This window comes from Chrysochloris asiatica, unplaced genomic scaffold, assembly GCF_000296735.1.
Source record: "Chrysochloris asiatica unplaced genomic scaffold, ChrAsi1.0 scaffold00266, whole genome shotgun sequence".
Taxonomy (NCBI): Eukaryota; Metazoa; Chordata; class Mammalia; order Afrosoricida; family Chrysochloridae; genus Chrysochloris; species Chrysochloris asiatica.
In genome coordinates this window covers 2,447,778-2,464,993 of record NW_006408784.1, presented here as the reverse complement: position 1 = coordinate 2,464,993, position 17,216 = coordinate 2,447,778, and the positions used below count along the sequence as shown (strand labels likewise).

At 45.3% G+C, this 17,216-nt stretch overlaps 1 protein-coding gene across 1 annotated transcript in view; it reads left to right on the top strand.

Moving 5' to 3' along the window:
- KSR1 (kinase suppressor of ras 1) overlaps positions 1–16,958 on the top strand; it is an 87,511-nt gene extending 70,553 nt beyond the window's left edge. The window contains exons 13-19 of the mRNA XM_006874224.1: positions 89–137; positions 881–1,260; positions 3,949–4,045; positions 10,182–10,315; positions 11,038–11,169; positions 11,357–11,492; positions 16,821–16,958. Of these exons, the coding sequence (XP_006874286.1) occupies positions 89–137; positions 881–1,260; positions 3,949–4,045; positions 10,182–10,315; positions 11,038–11,169; positions 11,357–11,492; positions 16,821–16,958 (1,066 nt within the window). The remainder of the gene's footprint in view (positions 1–88; positions 138–880; positions 1,261–3,948; positions 4,046–10,181; positions 10,316–11,037; positions 11,170–11,356; positions 11,493–16,820) is intronic.
- Positions 16,959–17,216: the final 258 nt, after the last annotated feature.

The following is a 17,216-nucleotide window of genomic DNA, read 5'->3' as shown; positions in this document are numbered from 1 at the left end:
GGCCTGGCCACCATGTGTCTCAGGCCTCACACTGGGAGTCCCCTGCTCACCTTCAAGATCGCCTTCACAAACCCTTTTTCACCCTTAGGTTCAACGACCCACCCAAAGCCGACGTGTTGGAGGATCACGAAGCGGAGGTGAGCAGAGGTGATGTGGTGTGCTTAGAGTCCAGTCCCTTCTCTGCTCATCTCCTTCCCCATCTCGGAACATGCAGGGTTGCCCAATGTAGCAATGAAGAATGACAAACTCGCGAGACCAATTTCTGTTTGCTTTTCCGTTTTTGCAGCTAACAAAAGTAGGCTCTTCATTCTAATGGTTTTTAGCCCTAACTGGGAGGTCTGGGCCCCAGCCTGAGATTCTAATTCAGTCATTCTGGGATGGGGTCAGGCATCTCTATATTTTTTAGATGTCCGGAGTGATTTTGATTCCTAGCCAGGGTCAAGAACCAGTGTTGAGCCGTGAACTAAAGTGTTAACAGAATCTGACTGCCAGCATGAAGTATGGCTTAGGGACTGTTAACAAACTGAACCCTGCCCAGGGATAGTCAGAACCTCTGTGTTTAGATAAAAGTAGCCAGAAAGAATAAATGTGACAGGGATGTAAACATTCTTCTAGTGATTAGGCGTTGCTCAGAGGCAGACCTTGGAAAGTGAGTGGGACAAAGGTGCTTATGGACAACTGCCACATTTTACCGATGTGGAGATTGAGGTTGGAGAGGTTAAGCAACTGGCTCACTATTCACACAAGCCAGTGAAGGGCAGCAGCTAGAATTGCATGCCTCTGTTTTCCTTCTTCACTACTTGGGACTCAAGAAGATGGGAGAGCAGTTGACCGAGCTCAGCTGTGCTTCTCTGCCTATTCCTTTCTTCTCCCCTTTCAGGCCGAGGAGCCAGAGGCTGGCAAGTCTGAGGCGGAAGACGATGAGGACGAGGTCAACGAACTACCAAGTTCCCGCCGGACCTGGCGAGGCCCCATCTCACGCAAGGCCAGCCAGAGCAGCGTGTATTTACAGGAGTGGGACATTCCATTTGAGCAGGTGGAACTGGGTGAACCCATTGGACAGGGCCGCTGGGGTCGGGTGCATCGGGGCCGCTGGCATGGCGAGGTGGCCATCCGCCTGCTGGAAATGGATGGCCACAACCAGGACCACCTGAAGTTGTTCAAGAAGGAAGTGATGAACTACCGACAGACACGGCATGAGAACGTGGTGCTCTTTATGGGGGCCTGCATGAACCCACCCCACCTGGCCATCATCACTAGGTAAGCAGGCCTCTGCCCTCACTTGGGCCCCACCAGCCCAGACTCCCCTGTCCCTGGGAGCCCTGCTGTTTGTATGGACACAGAATATTCATGAACAACAACACAGACATTTAATGTGTTCTGGGATAGGTCAAAGGAGCCCTGGTAGCACTATAGGAAATGAATGGATTGTTAACCATGAGGGTCGGCAGTTCAAACCCACCAGCTGCTCCTCGGGAGAAAGATGAGGCTTTCCCACAGCAAATGGGGCACAGTAAAATCCAGGCCTGGCCACCATGTGTCTCAGGCCTCACACTGGGAGTCCCCTGCTCACCTTCAAGATCGCCTTCACAAACCCTTTTTCACCCTTAGGTTCAACTCTGGGTGTGGTTTGGGGAGAAATGGAGCTTTGCTCAATCTTCCAGGACCTTGCTCTGGTTCTCAACGTCTCTTGAGGTGCCAAGAAGCTCATCTGCTGTAGACTTTCTTTAGAAGTTCTCCTTTGTAGGATGGCTTATATCAGCTTCTCCCTGGAACAGAGTAATGAACCACACAGTCTCTCTGGGTCCTTCCTCACCCTTGGTTTTAGGAGTGGATGCAGTTGCAGACCCCAATATGTGAACCTTTCTCTCGATAATTGCTCTGACAACCATCCCGCCCACCTTCCTCTACCTCCTTGTACAGATTTTTATCGCAATTTGTTGTTGTTGTTAAATACCGCTGAGTCGGTTCTGACTCAGAGCGACCCTGTATAGGGTTTCCAAGGAGAGGCTGGTGAATTTGAACCACCGACCTTGCATTCAAGCTGACCTTGTGGTCCAGTGCGTTATCCCACAGCGCTATACTAAAACCTAGTAATAAAGCAAAATGAATAAAAACCATGAGAGCCACTACAGGGCACTCAAGAACCCCAGTGCTACCTGGTTGTAGTCCAAAGAGGCCAAAGGCCTCTCCATTGGATCATGTTCCTGCTTTGAACCCACTGAGAATATCAGGAACTCTTCATGTTTTGTTTTGGGTTATTTTTGGTAATGTTTTGGTATTGTTGAAAGTATAGACACAGCAGACACACACCAACCGTTTCTACATGTACAATTTAGTGACATTAGATTCTTCAAGTTGTACAAACATTCTCACCTTCCTTTTCCAAATTGTTCTTCCCCCATTAATGTAAACTCATGAATGCCTAAGTTTCCTGTGTGACCTTTTAAGTTGCCCCTGCCAATTTGATTCCACATCGAGACTTCTTCAAAAGAAGAATGATAATTCAGACATTATTTTTGTTTGCTGTGTTGCCCTTTTGATTTCTTGAATGGTTGGCCATTCCATGGGGAGCATACATTAGTAGGGATATTTCCTTCCCATAGACCTCTCTGCTGCTTGGCTGAGAATTTAGCCACAAGAGTAAGTTCAGTTACAGACCTGAAGGGTGACCAGGGTTTCAGGTTCCTCCAGTCTCTTTCTGACTAGTAAGCCTGGCCTTTTTTTTTCTTTTTTCTAATTTTGAGTTTTGCTCCATATTTTCTCCCACTCTACCCAGGATCTTTTAATACGATCTCTTTCAAAACAGTTGATAGTGTAGCAGGGTGCCCTCTTGTTTCTGGAGAGTAATGCTCTCATGTTACATCAGTCCCTTGGACTAATTGATTCCCAGTGTCTTTATTTCTCATCTCTCTTCTTTCCTCTGCATGTGCATAGAGAGGCCAATCGTTGTACTTTAGGTGGCCACTCATGAGCTGTTAAGACCCCAGTTGTTACTCACAAAAGTAGGATCTCAAACATTGTGTGTGGACTGTGATGTCAGCTGACAAAGTCCCCTGAGACTTTGGTCCTGAGCCCCCAGGCTTAGCACCTCATACCCTCAAGGTGTGCTTGATCATGTCCACGACATTTTCCTCAGTTTTCCCCCTGTATGCTCCACTGCATTCATGAATATGTTTGCAGCAAAGATAAATGCCCAGGTACAAAGAGCCTTTGTCAAACCTTTACATATTTGTGGGTTTCCTCCCATTTTCGTAAACGCATTCTTCACTAAATATGCTAACCTGGTCTTTGGCTTAAAGAAGACTTCAGGGGACATTTTTGGTTTAAGGTTTAAAAATTATTTCAGGGCAACAGTTGTAGGGTTTTGTCTAGCCCCAGGGCTCCAAAAAGTCTGGATTCCATGAGAATTTGGAATTCTCTCCCACATTTGGTCCCCTTTTGATCAGGATTCTAGTATAGAATGTATTTGTTGTTGAGAGTATCTACAGCAAAATATAAGGCCAACAGCAACAGTTTCTACATAAGCAATTCAGTGACATTGGTTCTTGTATAGAATCTTTGATCAAAATAGTCATGGTAGCTGGACACCATCAGGAGGCATGTGGGCATGCGTTCCATCTCCTCCTGCTGCTCCTGACTCTATCGCTCCAGACAAAGAGAGAACAATTGTACCTTGGGTAGCCACTTCCAAGCTTTGAAGACCTCAGTGCCAGCAGTTTGATACATTTCTTGTTCTGGGGTGGGTAAGTCCTGGACCTCAAGGAGCAGGATGTGTGTGCATAGGTGTGTATGCACAGCCAGTCACTGGAAAGGGATAGATGCCAGACCTGAATTCTGAGATTCCCTCTGGCAGCAGGTGGAGATAGTGCTCCCATGAGCTCCTTTGGGCCTTCATGAGGGCAGCATGGCCCGAGACTCATGGCTGATCCCTGCCACTCTTGACAGTTTCTGTAAGGGGCGGACATTGCATTCATTTGTGCGAGACCCCAAGACGTCCTTGGACATCAACAAGACGAGGCAGATTGCACAGGAGATCATAAAGGTAAGAGTAGCTTCCTTGTGGTGGAGGTGGGGCTGGCGGTGGGCTTCCAGGTGGCCTGAGAGCCTCTGGTCACCCGCTGCTCTGTCTGCTTCTCGAAGTTGGAGCCCTGTCCCTTTCTCTATGTCCCAGTCTCAGCTCCTTGAACAGGGAGAGTTTTGAAATCTAATTGGTTATGGAGAAACCTAGCAGGGTGCTTGGGAGAGAAGGCTTAAAAGACAGAGATGGTCTGAGTTTGAATCCTGGTCATACCAGCTGTGTGACCTTAAGCAAGTTGTTTAGCCACTCTGAGCCTCCGCTTTTTCCTCTGTAAAATGAGGATAACAACATGACTTCTCTCATTGGATTGGTGCAAGGATAAAAATGACAATACACAGAGAGTGTTTGTCATGGGTTCCCTAAGAGTTGATTAGGGACAATGATGAGGGCTTTGGGTGACGGACAGGTGTGCTACTCACAGGGGCTATGAAAGGACCTGCGCTATGAAAATTTCTGCATCAAGACTTCATGAGGATAGTCCTTCAGGCTCAAACCAGGCAGTCTCTGTCATCCTTCCCCTCTCCCCCCTGCCTGCCCCAAGTAATTTAATAAAAGAAATAAAGTGAGAGAAATAAATGAGAGACGAGCTCACCTGTCGTTTTATTAGACCGTGTTGCTGCTGTGACTCATCGTGGCCATGTACTAGGTTTCCAAGATTGTAATCGTTACAGGAGCAAAAAACCTCAACAGAAAGGCCCAAATCAGAACTAACTTCTGATTTCTTTCATTCTTTTTTTAAAATTGTTTTATTTGAGAAGCTTTTTTCTTACCAGTTCCCACAGTTCCCCCACTCCGCCTAATTTCTGTCTTTCTCTTCTCCCTTTTCTTCTATTTCTCCCTCCTCCCCTTTCTTTCTACATTCATTTCATTTGTATGCATGTGTTTCTTTAGAAAGAAAAAGATAAAAAAACAGGATGACATTTCTGCATATCACTTACGCATGGCTACACTAACAAATCAAATTTTTTGGAAACCTCAATCTCGCATTCATGTATTCATTTGTAGTCTCATTTCTAAGCTGTTAGAAGCAGAGAGGAGGCTCAACGTTACGTAGACTTCATTTTTTAAAAATGTTTTATTGTGAATTATGTGATAGTTTACATGGGACATTAGCTTTGCATTCACCCTATCGAATATCGTTATATTGCCATGGTTACAATCCCCTCCATGCATCATCAACCAATCAAATGGTATGCCCTGCAAGCCTGCCCCCTGGTCATCAGCACACAGTCCCTCTCCCTCTCTGGGTCCAGAGTTCCCAGCTGCTCCATCTCTCCATGTCATTGTCTCTGCTCCATCTCTGATGTCACTGTTTCTCTGGGTAGGGTCCCACATTCTGCTCTTCTCCCTTGATGGTCCCAGGGCCCTCCGTAGACTTCATTTTTGTCCCCAAACTTCTAGGCCCGGAACCCTTTTGTCTGCTTCCCCAAACCTTTCCTTTTCTTCTCAGTGGAACTCTGGTGGGGGTTTCTGTCTGGATGCCAGCCAGCTGAGTTAGACGGAGTCACTTGGAAGATTCCAGGGCAGAGGAGAAAAGTCGCTGAAAGGTTTTGGAGCTGCCAAACTGGAAACCGCCTCTCTGCTTTTGTGTTTGTGTTTTGTGCAGCTGGGAAACCACCCCTCTCCCTTCTGCCAGGAACTTCTGAGTCGCTTTTTTTGAGTTCTTCTCTCAGATGCTCTGGGGCTCAAAATAAATGGGTCTCGGCCCTTGGTTAGAGAATTTGCAGCTTTGGGGCATCTATAGAAACAGGACGAATTATGGGAAGGGAAAAGGATTTGTACTCCAGTCCTGGGTGCTTTGCATTGTGTCCCTTTAAACTGGCCTTTCAAGACGTGATGCCTGTTGTATAAGTGAGGGGCAGAGGCTCAGAGACGTACAGAAATTTGCCATCAGTTACACAGCTGGTCCCTGTTCAACTCAAAGTGGACACCGACCCTGTTTGACTATTTGTTTGGCTCCTTTTGCTTCAGTTTGATTTGGGAAATCAAGTCTTTTAAGAAGGTTATCTGGCATGCAGGACAGCATTTTAGAAGGAGTAATTTACTCTTTAAGGAGCCGTAGTGGCACAGTGTTTAAGCTCCTGGTTGCTAGTCATTAGGTTGGCAGTTCAAACCCACCAGCTATTTGCAGTTGAAAGATGAGGTGGTATGCTTCAGTAAAGAAACCCTATGGGTCAGTTAATACTACTATTATTCAAATTTATGCACTAACCACTAAAGCCAGTGATGATGAAATTGAAGAATCCTACTAACTTTTTCAATCTGAAATTGACCAAGAGGTATTAGTAATTATTGGTGATTGGAATGCAAAAGGTTGAAACCAAGAGGAAGGATCAATAGTTGGAAAATATGGCCTTGGTGATAGAAACGATACTAGCGCTTGCGTGATAGAATTTTGCAAGACCAGTGACTTATTAATTGCAAGCACCTTTTCAGACAACGTAAAAGATGACTCACCAGGTGGAATATGCAGAAATTAAATTGACTACACCTGTGGAAAGAGATGCTCGAAAAGCTCTATATCATCAGCCAAAACAAGGCCAAGGACAGACTGTGGAACAGACCATCAGTTGGTCATATGCAAGTTCAGGCTGAAGATGAAGAAAATTAAAACAAGTACATAAGAGTCAAAATACCTTAAACATAACCCACCTCAATTTAAATACCATCTCAAGAACAGATTTGATGCATTAGACACTAATGATTGAAGACAAGAGGAGCTGCGGGGTGACATCAAGAGCATCATACAGGAAGAAAGCAAGAAAGAAGGAAAAGACCAAAATGGATGTTAGAAAATACTCTGCAACTTGATCTCCAGCATAGAGATGCTAAAGCAAATGAAAGAAATGAGTACATGAAAGAACTGAACAGAAATTTTCAAAGGGCAACTCAAGAAGACAAAGTCAAATTTTATAATGAAATGTACAAAGGCATGCAGTTAGAAAACCAAAAGGGAAGAACACGCTCAGCATTTCTCAGGCTGAAAGAACTGAGGAAAATATTGAAGCCTTGACTTGCAATATTGAAAGATTCTATGGGCAAAATATTGAATGATGCATAAACATCAAAAGAAGATGAAAGAAATACACAGAGTCACTGTACCAAAAAGAAGTGGTTGATGTTCAACCGTTTAAAGAGTTAGCATATGAAATACTGTTGAAGGATGATGCTGCATGGAGGAGATTGTAATCATTGCAATGAAACGATGGTGTAAAGCCGATGTTCTCCATGTTCTCCCATGTAAACTATCACTCAGTTCACAATAAAAACTTAAGAAAAAAGAGTTAGCATATGACCAAGAGCCAATGTTACTGAAGGAAGAAGTCCAAGGTGCATTGAAGGTATTGGCAAAGAATAAGGCTCTGGGAATTGACAGAATACAAATTGAAATCTTTCAATAAATTGATGCAGCGCTGGAGGCACTCGCTCATCTATGTCAGGAAATTTGTAAGACAACTACCTGGTCAACTGACTGGAAGAGATCTATATTTGTGCCTATTTCAAAGAGAGGTGACCCGATGGAATGTGGAAATCATCAGACAATATCATTACTGTCACATGCAAGTAAAATTTTGCTCAAGATACTTCAAAAATGGCTGCAACAGTACATTGACGGGGAGCTAACTGCCAGAGGTTCAAGCTGGATTTAGACGAGGATGTGCAACGAAGGATCTCATTGCTGACATCAGATAGACCTTGGCTGAAAGCGGAGTGTGCCATGAAGATGTTTCCCTGTGCTGTATTGGCTATGCAAAGGCTTTCATCTGTGTGGACCATGACAAGCTGTGGACAACATTGCAGAGAATGAGTAGTCCAGAACATTTAATTGTGCTCATGAGGAACCTGAACATAGAATGAGACACTGAATGGTTTAAAATTAGGAAAAGTGTGGGCCAGGGTTGTATTCTTTTACCATACTTATGCCATCTGTGGAGTCCTTGTATAGCGCTGTAGGGGTAAGCACTGAACTTCAAGGTCCGTTTAAACTGCAAGTGGTGGCTCAGCCTCACCAGCCGCTCCTTGGAAACCCTATGCATGGGTGCTATGAGTCAGAACCAACTCAGTGATACTTCATAACAACAACAACATTCAATCTGTACACTGAGTAAATATTCTGAATTATTTGAAGAAGAACATGGCATCAGGGTTGGAGGAAGCTCATTAACAACCTATGATAGGCAGATAATGCAACCTTGCTTGCTGAAAGTGACAATGACTTAAAATACTTACTGATGAAGATCAAAGACCACACTAGAGATAGTACCTTAATGTAAAGAAAACAAAAATCCTCACCACTGGACCAATAAATAACATCATGATAAATGGATTGACATTTCAGATTTCATTTTGCTTGGAGCTACAATCAACATTCATGGAAACAGCAGTGAAGAAATCAAACAACTTATTAATAGGCAAATCTGCTGCACAAGCCCTCTTTAAAGTGTTCAAAAGTGAAGATGTTGAAACTGAAGATGCCAGTTTAAGGAGTAAGGTGCACCTGACCCCAAACCATGATAATTTCAGTAGCTTCATATACATGTGAAAGTTGGACAGTGAATAAGGAAGACCAGAGAAGAATTGATGCTTTTGCGTTATCGTGTTGGAGAAGAATATTGAAAGTACCATGGATTAGAAGCACAAACAAATTTGTGTTGAATAAAGTATAGCCAAAATGCTTCTCAGAAGCCAGGATGGCAAGACTTCATCCCTCATACTTCAGATGTATTACCAGGAGGGACCAGTTCCTGGAGAAGGACATCATGCTTGGTGAAGTGGAGGGTCAGCGAAAAAGAGGAAGGCCCCCAAGGAGATGGATTGGCACAGTGGCAGCAGCCGCGGGCTCAAGCTTAACGATTGTGAGGATGGCGCAGGACCAGGCAGTGTTTCATTCTGTTGTGCATAAGGCCCCTGTGAGCCAGAACGATTCAATGTCTTCTAACAGTAATAACAACATGGGGCGGTTCTACTCTGACCTTAGGGTTCCTGTGCGTCAACTCTATGGCGGTGGCTTTCCTTGTGTTTTGGAAGTTAGATTCTTTCTGGAACTCGCTGCTGCTACTGCAGAACAACACTGTTCAGCCTGCCTAAGGGAAGTGGCCACACTGGGCCACATTCTCCCAGCCTCCTCCTCAGGAGAGTCTGCTGACTGGCCTTGTCTAAAGTCCCTGCACTCTTCAGGCCCACTTGGACCAGGTTCTTGCTGGGACTTGAGTTCTGTCTGGTTCTGCCTCAAGGCCATTCTTTAGATTTTCTAAAGGCATCTTTTTTCTTCCAGCCCTCATCTTTTCATCCTCAACCTAAGATATCTACTAATTTTAGGGAGACGTAGCCATCTTGAGTGAAGCCCCATTGATGTGGGGAGATTGGGAAGTAGACCCATGTTTACCTCTGGGCTAGACAAATGTCTGATGAGTTTGGTGTCAGAAAACACCTCTGACCTTGGGTGAGCTCAGGCCTGTGTCAGGTCACCCATACCCCATACATATGGTCCATCATTGTTTAATCCAAATGGAACCTCAGGTAGAAATCACCATCCCAAGGCCTTTGCTCAGCAGATAAGGAAACAGGCTCAGCGGAGTTGCTCAGTACACCCAAGGCCACACAGTAAGTTAGAATTTGAGCTGAGATGAAATTTGGACCTAGATCGCAGTCTTAGTCTGGCTCCTCCTTCACAGCTGATGACCCTACCTGCCATGGAATTCTCCCATTTCCCCAGCTTGCAAAGCCTGATAGAGACCCCAACTCATTTAGGCCCTTTACTACGTCACTTTTATACATCCTCTCTTCCCCACCCACCACCTGCTCAATGCCACACTCCTCATTCTCATGGTATCCACTCCAAGATAGCTGCCTGGTAGCATGGTGACTTAGAAGGAGCACAGACTGGCCTGGGATCAGGCCTCCGCTCTGCTACTTAACTGCTGTGTGGTCTGAGGCGAGTAACTGTCCCTCTCTAAGCATATGTCCCATCTAGTGCATATGATTATGAAGCTTAAATGAGGGCATGTTGGTAAAGCACACAGCCCAGTGCCTGACTCAGTCCTCACTCTTCCAAGTCCAGCCTTTCCTCCCACCTGACAGGAAGCTTGCTGTCTTCCAGGGTATGGGATATCTCCATGCCAAGGGCATCGTACACAAAGATCTCAAATCCAAGAACGTCTTCTATGACAATGGCAAAGTGGTCATTACAGACTTTGGACTTTTTGGGATCTCAGGCGTGGTCCGAGAGGAACGGTGAGTTAACATTGGGCATCTGAGAGAGACAGGGAGGGAAGAGCAAGGAGCCGCGTGGGGCCGTGAGGGTTAGCCAGTGTCGGGTTAGCTGAGGTCTCTGGCCATCCTATGGGAAGGAAAGGCCAGGTTTGCTTGGACCCTGCTTCAGGTACGGGTGAAGTACAGGTTCCCCATAGCACTTGAGTCTGTGGTATGGGAACCTCAGGGAGGCTAGCTCCCACCCCTCATACCCAACTTCCAAGTCAGTCTGTCTGTCAGCCAGCTTGGGCCAGAGACTAAAAGTTCACATCCCTTCCATGAGGTGGTGCTGAGTTTTCTTTACCCCAGCTGTTGAAAGGGAGAAAGACTCCTCCCCAAACATCTAGGGTACCACAGGAAGGAGCATGAGACCAGTCCTCAGGCCAGGTTGGGGATCAATAGGCAGATCTGATTTCCTGAAGAGAGCTCTCTCACCACCAGCGACAGCAAAGAATGTCAGACCCCTTCAAGTGCGGTCCCTGCCAATACTCATTTTGGGCTGCTTTCCTAGAAGAAGTCTGGTTGTCACCCAAATAAAACAGTTCCCCAAAAGTTGGTGCCTTTGCAAGTGCAGGCTCAGGGTGCTACATTCTGGGTACTAAGTCATGCAAGGGAGGCCTCTGGCCCAGAGCAGACGTGTGCCAGGCAGGCCTTTGCTGTGACTGCAAGACCTCCTGTTCTTGTCCTGGCTTCTTGGCCTTCAGGCGTGAGAACCAGCTGAAACTGTCACATGACTGGCTGTGCTACCTGGCCCCTGAGATTGTGCGTGAGATGACCCCTGGAAAGGATGAGGACAAACTGCCGTTCTCCAAAGCTGCTGACGTCTATGCATTTGGGTGAGGCTCTGGCAACTAACTGTTGGGGCAGGAGAGGTGTGTTTTAGGGGGTTTAAAGCCAAGCTCTGGAATGAAAACAGATCTGGCTCTGAGTCCTATCTCTGCCATTGCGTGTTCCTAGCATTGCAATAGTCAGCATGAACCGGGGCCACCTGGGAGCTCAGGCTATGTGACTTGGTCTCCACAGGACTGTTTGGTATGAGCTGCAAGCAAGAGACTGGCCCTTTAAGAACCAAGCAGCTGAGGCCTTGATCTGGCAGATTGGAAGTGGGGAAGGAATGAAGCGTGTCCTGGCCTCTGTCAGCCTAGGGAAGGAAGTCAACGTGAGTAGCCACCTGCTCCCGAGAGGGGTGTGGGACTAGAGAGTGGGGTTGGGGCATATCATAAGGCTGCCCCCCCCTTTTTTTTTACCACCTAAGAAATGGCCCTGGGGGGAAGCTCTGCCACCCATAGGTTCCTAAATTAGAGATGAAAAACAATACACCTTTGTGGAAAATGAAGGAGAAAACAGCAAAAACCTACGGAGAATCTAGAGCCGTTCAGTATCCCACTGTTAACTGTTTTATTTCCTTTTAGTCTTTTTTCTTCTTTTTTTTTTGAAGTAATCATTTTTTAATTTAGTTATGAGATAGAAAGATAGTAAAGCCCTGTATGCTGCTTAAATAAAAGAAGACTTAAAATAATTACTGCACAAAATACCAACGGCGGGGTTATGCCATGGTGTCAGATCTTTCTTCATAATTCTTTTCTTAACCGTTCGAGAACAATCGAAGATTCCAAGGCAAATTTGTTTACTAAGTGCTGAATCGTAATAGTAATATGACTGCTGGCTTCACATTTCTGAACACCTTCCATGGTTTCTCCTTCTTGCAGTTGTAAGTTTCCTTGTCACGGCATAGTTCAGATAAGGAAACCCAGAGGATCCATTTTTTCCATGTGATCTGTGGTAACCGTGCGTTCAGGAATCAGATTTGTTGTTATTGTTAAGTACCATGGAGTTGGTTCTGACTCACAGTGACCTTGCACAGGATTTCCGAGGCTGTAAATCTTTACAGGAGCAGAAAGCCTCATCTTTCTCCCACAGAATGTCTGGCTGTTTCAAACTGCCGACCTTGAGGTTAGCAGCTCGATTCGTAACCACTACACTACCAGAGCTCAGATAGGATGGGGCAAATAGGCTTATGAGTAACTTGATATTAATAAGTAACTTCAGTCACATGTGGGTGACGTAACCACAGGAGTGTTGGGCTTTGAGTTGCGTATTAAAAGCCTGAACAATATTGGCAGGATCATTGTTTGCAAACCCTGGGTCGGGCACCGTGATGAATTCAGCCTTATCTTCCTCCAAGATCTTAATACTTTCCTTAGTTGTGTAGTAGCCAGCAGCTGGGCATCTGCAGAAGGCTCGTTTATGATTATGTCATATTTGAGGGTGTATTTCACTGTGGTGCAGGTGCCAGATGACAATCTGGTTGAAGTGCCAAATATTTGTACAGGTGTGTCCTTCATGGATGATGCTAAAGCGCTAGTCCAAAGCAGCAACCGCCAGCTGGTTTGTTTTTTTTTTTTTGCTAGTCAGTACCACATCATCTTGGACCTCGCAAAGACGCTGTGTGGCATAGTAGAGCTGAAGGATCAACACCTCCTCATTACTTTTGGGTTCACCCTTTCTTGGCCTCCTTCTGAGCCGATGTCAAGTCAAATGCCACCTTCACGATGGCATGGTCTTGGTCACTCTTGGCAATCCAAGGCAGGGGCTGTGGGCTTGTTGGCAAGGTCAAGATGTGTTTGAAAACTACATCTTTTAAAAACTATCATACCATAACATTTTTATTATCATTATCTCAAATCTTTAACAAATTCCTATTTTTAAACCTGTCTCCTCTTTTGTCCTATGGCTGTACTTTAATTACTTCTCTGTCATTGGGTATTTAGGTTGTGTCCAATACTTACCTTTTGCAATAAAGTTATAAAGATCATCTTTATATAAACCCAGAGTATGGGTATTGGTTTTATCTGAAAGAAAAACGTCTCTTTGGCAAATTGCTCTTTTGGCAGACCTCCTGGTTACCTGTCTGCAACTTACAGACTTGGAGCAGATAGCTAAGTGCTTCCTTCAAGGGAATTAGGCTTGGAGCTGGGCCCAGAGCACAACAGAAAACTGGAAGGGAGTTAGACTTAGCTCTGGCTACACTTCGGAATCTTCTGGGAGCTTTTATAAAATGCCAGTGCCAGGGCTTCACCCCAAGGATGCCTATTTAATTGGTCTGGGACACAACAAAGGTCATTGTTAATTTTTAAAATGTTAAGTAAAGTTCCTTAGCTAATTCCATTGTGCAGTCAGAGTTCTGAACTAATTGGCTAGAGATCTGGGAGGATTTCTTAAAGTACCCAGTTAAGGAGTCTTTTTTCTAAGCTTTTGAAGAATAGATTGGGAGTTGGGGTGGGGACAAAGAGAAAATGTTAACAGCAGCCAGTTTCTGGCTCATGAGAGTTGTTTTTTCTTTTGAACCTGTTGCTGTTAGGGGAGTGCCATTGGCCAGTGGTAACACGAGTGATTTTGAATTATCGTCAAATGCAGGCAGGGCCACTGGATGGCAGCTGACTAAGTGATAACATACATTTGCACAGGTATGTCTTAGATGGCAGTTGCCATTCAGTGGGCACACCCTGCTTTGACTACAATTCAGAATCATTTTCTATTATTTTTGGCCAATGACTCTCACTCTCCCTTACCAATAGCAGTTTTGTTCTGTTGTACGTAGGCTTGCTAAGAGTTGGAAGTGGCTGGCACCTAACAATAACATGTAACAGCTGTTAGCGCCTTCTGCTCCAAGCTTGTGAGTGTGCTGAAAGGGACCTGGGCTTGTTACCAGGAAGACAGCTTACTGAGGGTATTTTTTCCTTCCTGATAAAACCAGCGTGTATACTTAGTCTGCTTTATACAAAGCAATGTGTGTGACTGTGTGTGTGTTTGTAGTTGGGTTTACAGTTTTGCACTGTTTTATGTGACAGCCACAGTGATTTAGTCATTTTATCCGAGTAATGCATGCACATGGACAGACATTAAAAGGCCAGAAAGGTTCTTAAGAAAACCAAGAGGCCCTCGCTCCACGCCTCACCAAAGGTACTGTTTCTTGTGCCATCAGCTCTTTACTTCCTGTCAGTCTGCTCCTTCCCGTGCACATCAGTTTCTCCTTTATTTTTGTATACAGCTTTTGAGGCTGTAAATCTTTGCAGGAGTAGAAAGCCTCATCTTTCCCCCACGGAGCAGTTGGTGGGCTCGAACCATTGACCTTGTGGTTCCCAGACCTTATCCTACAGTGATACGGTGCTCCCTGTTGGCTGTTATAAACAATAAATGCTGTTAGCTGCTACTCAGGTCATTTCCTTAGGATTACAGTTTCTTTGGGGATCCGTCTCAAAGACTGACCTTAATTTTGCTCACTTCACATGTGGACACTATCCTTCTTGTGCAGTTGTAGGTTTGCCCTGGAGTTTTTACTTGCCTCTCTTTTCTTCATGATAAGAGAAGAAACAAACACCTTCATCGTTTTCTTGAGCTCTTATATTTCTTTCCACATTCTGCCTATTGAATCTATACCATTATTCTCAGAGGCAACTGCTTTTTCAAATCACTGAATCATTGGGATTTATTGAGTAATTGTTATCATGACTAATTGTGACAGTCACAATTATAAAGGTAGTTTTGTAACAAAATTGGGGGAGTAGTTAATCTTATAGTCCAGAAACAGAGGACCCTAGGACCATCAAGGGAGAAGAGCACAAGCAGAATGTAGGACCCTATCCAGAGAAACAGCTGCACCAGAGATGGAGGCAGAGATGGGGACATGGAGAGAGGGAGCAGCTGAGGACTCTAGATTCATGGAAAGAGAGGGACTGAGAGCTGGTGGCCAGATGGCCGGCTTGCAGAATGTGCCCTTTGGTGGTGTAAATTATTATATATGCCTGAGTGTTTTGTTTTTTTTTTAAAGCTAAAATGAATAGAGAGAAATACTGTTATCTGATGGTACATGGAGGGGACTGTAATCATTGTAATGAAACAAAGTATATGATTTGTTGAATGTAAAATTGATAATCTGCCCTGTAAACTTTCTCTCAATTCACAATAAAAACTTAAAAAAAAAAAAAGTATACGCCCTGGTGGCACAGTGGTTAAGTGCTCAACTGCTAACTGAATGTGAAAGGTCAGTGATTCAAACCCATGTCCTTGGAGAAAGATGAGGCAGTCTGCTGCCCCAGTATTTACCACCTCGGAAACCCAATGGGGGCAGTCCCACTCTGTCATTCCCATAGGGTCACTGTGGGTCATAATCCAACTCAGTGGCAACAGATTTGGTTTTAGTTATCAAAAACTCGGTCCACAATTGGGGAGCATTTCCTTCATTTGCTCTCCTAGTACTTATAAATAATGTTTTGTTTTAGAAATGGTGTTTTAAATTCAACTACTTCTGTATATTTTTATCTTTGTTTAAATTTTTTTTTTTTATTATTGTGCCTGGTCTTACTACCTGTAGTAGCTTATAGAGGCTTTGTTTTCCCCTCTGTCCATTACTTCTGTTGATCCTTGGCTTCCTGCTGGTCCCCCCACTGCCCCAAACATAGCAGGAGACTCTCTGGGGTCCAGTCATTGTTAAGAAGGAAATGCTGAGTGTGGGTTCTAAGCAGATGTGCACTTTCTGCGCTGTCCTGGGAGCACTTTCTTTAGGCCTGTTTTCTCCCCAGTAGTTCTGAGTAGGAAGGCAGAGGGGCAAGCAGTATATATGAATGGATCCTGGGAGCCATGGCAACCCCATGCACAAAGGAGTGAGATGCTGCCTGGTCCCAGGCATGATGGGTTGTGGATTGGACCATTGTGATCCGTAGGTTTTCATTGACTGATATTTACAAGTAGCCCACCAAGCCTTCCTTCCTAATTCATCTTAGTCTGGAAGCTCTGCCGAGATCCATTCATCATCATAGCATAGCAACATGCAAGCCTCCACTGACAGAGAGTAATGGCTGCAACGAGATGCCTTGGTTGGTAATCTGAGGGGGTACGCAAGCTCTGGAGTCAGAGGGCTTTACGCTGGCACCAGCACCTGTGCAGTGGTGCTGGTCATCCCGGGCAGTGGGTCTGGGGTCACTAGGACATGTGTTCTACTGACTCTACGATGCCTCCAATATTGAGTTCTTGTCACTTGCAGCCTCCATACTTGCTAACGCCGAGACTCTCACCTCCATCACCTCTCCATTCACGCCTATTCTGAGCATCTTGTATTTCACCTGGCAAAACACTTCCTTCTACTTTCCATCTTCTGAAAAATCGCTGGTCTCCATTTCTGATCTTTGCCATTACCAGGTCTAGTCAGCTTTAAACTGTGTTACTGTTGTTCTGTAGGGTCTAAGAAGGAAGGAGCAAAGCACATCCAGGTGCTTCATTTTAAGCTGGAAGGACCAGATTCCTCTGAAATAGTTATTCCCCCGTCCTACTCCAGGCTTGTCTCCTTACTGTTCGCAGATTGTTCAGGGGGCCTTCAACTCAGGCGGTGACTGGAAGCATCCAAAGGGCTCTGTGTGGAGGACCTCAGCTGTGCCCACTGTGGCTTCTAGCCAGCATGGGCACCCACTAACACCAGCTCCATTTGCAGGAGATCCTGTCTGCCTGCTGGGCATTTGACCTGCAGGAGAGGCCTAGCTTCCCCCTGCTGATGGACATGCTGGAGAAACTGCCCAAGCTGAACCGGCGTCTCTCCCACCCTGGGCACTTCTGGAAGTCAGCTGAGTAAGTACTTGGGAGGTCAGAACTTGTAGGCCAGGCCCCTCCAGTTCCACTCAGGCTCGTAACTGGCCCCCTTTACTCTATCTGCCCAAGACTTGGGTCTGGGAAATCGCAGAGCTGACTGACCAGAAGGCTGGCCCCTTTGATCCAAGTGATATTAGGATTTAATTTGCCAGGTTTAACTTAAGACTCCTGTTGACTGTTAAGTGCCTCCAGTTTCCATCAGTAAAAACTACATCTCACTAATATCAGACCAGGGCAGAGT